This window comes from Aegilops tauschii, chromosome 2 (genome assembly GCF_002575655.3).
Source record: "Aegilops tauschii subsp. strangulata cultivar AL8/78 chromosome 2, Aet v6.0, whole genome shotgun sequence".
In the NCBI taxonomy this organism is placed as follows: domain Eukaryota; kingdom Viridiplantae; phylum Streptophyta; class Magnoliopsida; order Poales; family Poaceae; genus Aegilops; species Aegilops tauschii.
The window spans coordinates 34,492,692-34,498,494 of NC_053036.3; the positions used below are offsets into that span (position 1 = coordinate 34,492,692).

General features: G+C 49.9%; 1 protein-coding gene across 1 annotated transcript; it reads right to left on the bottom strand.

Annotated features, from left to right (window-relative positions):
• Positions 1-1,130: 1,130 nt before the first annotated feature.
• On the bottom strand, positions 1,131-2,842 carry LOC109743199 (UDP-glycosyltransferase 88F5). The gene has a single exon (XM_020302274.3). It carries the CDS (start codon positions 2,730-2,732, stop codon positions 1,323-1,325), a length of 1,410 nt encoding a protein of 469 aa, XP_020157863.1. The 5' UTR covers positions 2,733-2,842; the 3' UTR covers positions 1,131-1,322.
• Between the last annotated feature and the right edge of the window lie 2,961 nt (positions 2,843-5,803).

Sequence of the window (5,803 nt, forward strand, 5' to 3'; positions counted from 1 at the left end):
CTCCGTACCATAATGTAGTGCATATAGATATTTTGAAAAGTCAATCCTCTCAAACTTTGACCAAGTTTGTATAGGAAAACATTTACATTCAGAATGCCAAACATATACCATTAGATTCATCCTAAGATGTAGCTTCATATTTTATATATTTGGTATTGTACATATAAATAATTTTCTCTATAAACTTCGTCAAAGTTTACAAAGGTTGACTTTTCTAAAAATCTATATGCAATACATTATGGAACAGAGGGAGTATAATTTACACTCATACTATAGAGTACTTTTTTGCGGAGACATATTATACATACACACATAAAAATAAAATAAAAGATGTTTTGTAGGAAATAATGAATTAGCGGCGTTGGTATTACTCTTAAATTTGAAATATAAGGAAAAATGAAAAAGATAAAATTTGCACATAGTTTGCATAGAAATCCCCCCTTTTATAATATGCAAGACAAAACATATAGAAGTTAATTTTCATACTCTAATATATTTTACATATATATGCATATAAATTTACACTCACCAACATTCCAAAAATACTTTGTAAAGAATAATGAGAGACAGACTAAAAAGGAAAGAAAAGAAAGACAACAGTGAGTTACATATCAAAGAAGTCAAGCAAGAGGAAGAGTACATAGTTACTACTAAAGCATTGAAAGGAATATGGCTCTCCCTCCGTAACAAAATATAAGACGTTTTTATGCCCTATGCAGTACCAAAAAAATGCCTTATATTTTTCTAAACAGGGAGTACTAATTTATATGATGTAAAAGAACTGACATTCGAGACTCTTTTGAATCATCGACAACAACAAGATAACAAGCACTAAAGCAAAACGGACAAGGCCAAGAGAACAGGCTAAACGAGCTTTAAGTCCAGCAAGCAGAAGCAAAATCGACTGGCCACAAATAGTTGCAAGTAGAAAAGAGCCGATAACAACACAAAACAAACAACATACAACATGAATCTTGGAACACAAAGTGATGGTGGCAGATTCAATTGACCCAGAATCAAAACACAAGCAACTTACATTTAGCTAATGGTAATTTCACAGTTCTCGCTTCTCTCTGACCCTAGCATATCCATGACTATGAGCTTGCACCATCTCTTCTGAGCCAAACCAATCAAGTATAAACATGATGTGTTTTTTTCTCTGATCTTTCGTTATTGGTCATGAACATCAATCTAGTAGTACTCTGATCAAAATACATGAATCAATCAAGTATTAATATGACGTATTTTTCTTTTGCCGGAAATATATCGGTGACCATGAGTCGCACTATCTCTTCTCAGCCAAACTCACGTCATTGCCCACGTCAAGGGAGCATCCAGCCCTCGACCAGTCGCGTCAACGTCAAATTCGACTCCCCACCCTCAACCAGCGCCTCCTTGGCCCGTCGCATAGCCGCCATCGTCCGCTCCCGGAGCACCCTCCCGCCGTCGGAGTCGATCAACCACCTCACCTTCGACGCCACTTGGTCGGCTTCCACCACCTCCTTGTCATATCCATCCATTGCCACCGCCAGGCCCAGCTCCTCTTCCAGGAACACTCTGTTCATCCGCTGCTCCGCGTACAGCGGCCAGGCCAGCATGGGCACGCCGGCCATGACCGCCTCGAGCACGGAGTTCCACCCGCAGTGCGTCACGAAACCGCCCACGGCGCCGTGCGCCAGCACGTCGCGCTGCGGCGCCCATGACTTGACGACGAGACCCGTGCCCTTGGTCCGCTCCAGGAAGCCCTCCGGGAGGAGAGCGTCGAGGTCCGGCTCCGGCGGCTCCTCAAACTTCTTGGCCGGGTCGTCGTTGGGCGGACTCCGCACGACCCACAGGAACCTCTTGCCGCTCGCCTCCAGGCCAATGGCGACCTCTCTGATCTGCCTTGCGTCGAACACGCCGAGGCTGCCGAAGCAGAGGAACACCACGCTGGCGGTGGGCTGCATGTCCAGCCACGCGAGGCACTCGTGGCCGCGCTTCACGCCCACCTCCTCCGACTTTATCAGCGGCCCGATGCAGTAGACCGGCGGCGTCGGAAGGCCGGGAGGCGTGCAGAGCCCGGCGCTGATGGCGTCCACCGCGCGTGGCTCGAGCGAGCGGAAGGTGTTGACGATGATTCCCTGGGAGCGGCAGAGGTCGGGGGACACTCTCAGCGACCATCTGTATGCCGGGTCGTCACGGTCCATGAGCGGCTTGGGGAAGTGCGTCGCCGGCAACACGGGGATCCCCGGCACGTGCACGAGCTCTTCCCCCATCTCCCGAAAGCTGGCCGCGCTCCGAGCATGCAGGACCGGCAAATACAGGAAAAAAGCCAGGGCCTCGGCGGCAGACGTGAAGAAACAGTACCCGTGGACGCCAAGCTCGGCGGCGACGTCGAGCGCGATGCTGCAGAAGAAGTCGACGACGAGGACGGCCGAGGAGGCGCCGGCGAGGAAGCCGCGGAGGTGCGGGATGGAGAGGCCGGCCACCTCGTAGGTGACCGCCTCGGGGTGGTCGGAGTCGAGCGGCGGGACCTCGACCTGCGGGAAGCAGTGGAAGGAGATGGAGGGGTTGGCCGCTGTGACGCCGGCCAGGAAAGGCCCCCTCGCGCTCGTGTCGACGAACGGTAGGCTCACGATGACGATGGTGATGGCGAGGCCGCGAGCCGCGAGGACCTTGCCGAGCTCGATCATGGAGACCAGGTGGCCCATGCCGGGCGACGGGTAGAGCACCACCTGCTTCCGACCGTCCATCGCGCGCGCCGACGAGCGGTGTCGTATCGTATCTGTTCTGCTCTGCAGCGAATTGTGTACGCTCTGCTCCTGGGTGTGGTGTCTGCTTTGGCGTGTGGATGTAGATGAACGACGGAACGAGAACCAACCAGCTTATAAGCGCCACGTAACACTACCTGTGACCACTTGTTTCCCTTTTAAATAAGGTATACGTAGAGTATATGGACTTTATTCCTCCGAAATTGCTGCACGTACGACGTTTGGATATACGATTTTGTACGATTCCTGATCGGGTGGTGGGCAGCGGCTTGCTCTGACACAAGGACGGTGTGATATACAGTGCCGTATGAAAATCGTATGGAAATAGTCGTACGCATAGCAATGACGATGGGCGCCATCAAACTTCACAATTAGGAGTAAGTTGTTCGCGGGAGGTTCAAGCCATTTCTTTTCCATCCTTCGCGGGTCCGGAACATGCGAAGTTGTTGGCTTGTCGGCGTGGTGTTCAGCTGGCGATTGAAGCCGGCACTTGGAGGAGAGGACTGTCCTCAAGACAACAATCTAGACGTCAAACAAACTTTATCTTGGACGGAGCTAGCTAGATCCCGGTACGGGCCTCTCATAGAAGAGATTAAGGGAGCTTTTGTCTCTCAGGATGAATTTCGTGTGTGTTGGGCTAGGCGTTCCGCGATCGTGTGGCGCATAACTTAAGTAGGGATGGCGGCCTCGATAAGTTGTGCAAGATTTGGTTTTCGATTCCTCCCTCTGGTATTCATGACATTATTGTGGCTGAGGCCACTTAGTTAATAAAATGGTAGTGGCGTTTTTTCTAAAAAAAAGTGAGAAATAACAATAATACTACACTCACGGGCTCATTATGGGCCTTTTACACAATCTTCCTGGCTAGACTCCCTCCTCCCCCCTCTCCCTGAATTTCAGACGGTGTTGGCCCCTTACCCTACTTTCTTCCAATTAGATTTGCCCAGGTAAGCATTTCATAAAACCCGTAAGTCCGTGATTGTAGCATTACTCGAGAAATAAGGGATTTTTGATCGGACAGGTGCCCCACGCCTACCTTGGTCCGTTTCTTCCATGCACACGTCCTCCGCGTCGCACGCACTTGTAACGGCCTCCTCTGCTCGTTTCTCTACCTCAATGCCGCCGGATCTGAGGAGAGGACAACAACGAGTGTGAGAGGGGCGACCATGCAACAAGCACCATCCTCGACCAGATCGGTGTCCGACGTAGGAGGCTTGTTGTGGTCGTGGCAACAGCCTCTTCAGCCGTGTTACCCGATGAACTCCACACATGGGGGAGGCATCTACATGGGCCTGCGGTGCCACGTATAATCGCCGACGTCGGCCTCGCCGCAGAAGAGGGCTAGGCCGCCCACGTCACCGGTCAAGTTGCATTGGTGATGAGGAGGGGGAGCAGCCACGCCGGAAGGATGTTGTCCCCAGTGCCCGCATCCTCGTCCTTGATCTTTCCCATACAGTAGGTTACCTTCGTTGGTCGAGCTCTCCCAGACCGGCACCGCCCCAGTCGGCTTGCAGCTCATCCTGCCCAAAGACAAGTAGATAGGAATCATGAAGCTACCTCCTTCCCAATCAATAATTTCCCGTTCTGTTTTCAATTCAATTTATGATTTGTATGGTCTCGTGCAAATTGTTAATGAAGGTGTCAGTTCTTTTAATCTTCACTACCACGTCGTTGACATATGCCTCCGTGGTTGTGCTGATCTGCGACTTCAGACACGTCTGGTTCATCCGCTAATATGTGTCCCCTGCACTTTTTAGCCTGAAGGTCATTGTTATGAAACAGAAGGGTCCATACGGGGTGATGAAAGAGGTAGACTCTTTATCATGCACCTTTATCTTGATTTGGTGATACTCGGAGTAAACATCCAGAAAAACATAGGAGGTCATGTCTATTCGTTGCGTCGATTATCTGGTCATGCATGGCAAAGGAAGCAAGTCCTTCAGGCACACCTTGTTGACGTCTTTGAAATCATCACAAAGACGGGTCCTTTTTCAACACCGTGACTAGGTTTGACAACCAGATAGAGTGCTTGACTTCTCGGATAAGCCGGCTTCAATGAGCTTAGCCAGCTCTTTACCCATGGCTTAACGCTCGGGCTCCGAGAACCTATGGAAGGCCTGTTCCGCCTGTTTGGAGCCACGAAAATATATTCGGGTTGTGCTTTCATGAACTCTCTTGAGATTCGTGGCATATCAGAAGGATTCCAGGAGAAGATGTCCCAACTCTCACGGAGGAATTCGCGGAGCGCGCTTCCCTATTTGGGGTCCAGGCCGGATCCTATCGAGCTCGTCTTGGTAGGATCCTTGGGATGGACCTAGAACTTGATAATGTCGTCGCCGGGTTGAAGGACGTCGACTTCGTTCGTTTCATGAGGATGATCTCGCCCTTGTCGACTTTTCTTCTCATCTCGAGATAGCTCCTCGCCCCAGGGCCTCGGCTTGGGCTTCGACTGTGATGGTTGTGGTTTGCTACTCGGTTCCAAGGGGCCGTCCAGGATTAACACAGATGGTAATCACGCCCTTTGGGCCTGACATTTTAAGCTTCATGTACGCATAGTGTGGCAGATCATGAAACCGCGCAAACATGGTTCGACCTAACAGAGTGTGGTAACCACTCCAAAATGGGACTATTTCGAAGCTTAATGGCTCCAGACGATCGTTGTCGGGAGTCCCGAACACCACGTGAAGCGCGACCCTCCCCGAGCATCGAGCCTCCTTGCCCGGGATGACACCCTTAATTTTGGTCTTAGTGGGCGCGATGCGCGACGAGTCAAACATCATCTTTCCTCAAAGTTTTCGTGTAGATGAGATTGAGACTACGAAGATAGGGTGTGACTAGATCTCCGTCGACCGAGACTTAGCCAAGTCTCAATCTAGTGACACAACATATATAAAAAGAAAAATAAAATTAAAAGATTTTTTTATAGGAATCTTCATTTAAGACCTCACGAATATAACATCAACTGAGACTTCGTTTAAGTCTCAATGGACTGTCGATGAAGATAACTACTTCCTTCTCCAATCCAAAATAAGTGTCATGTTTTTTTTAGTTCA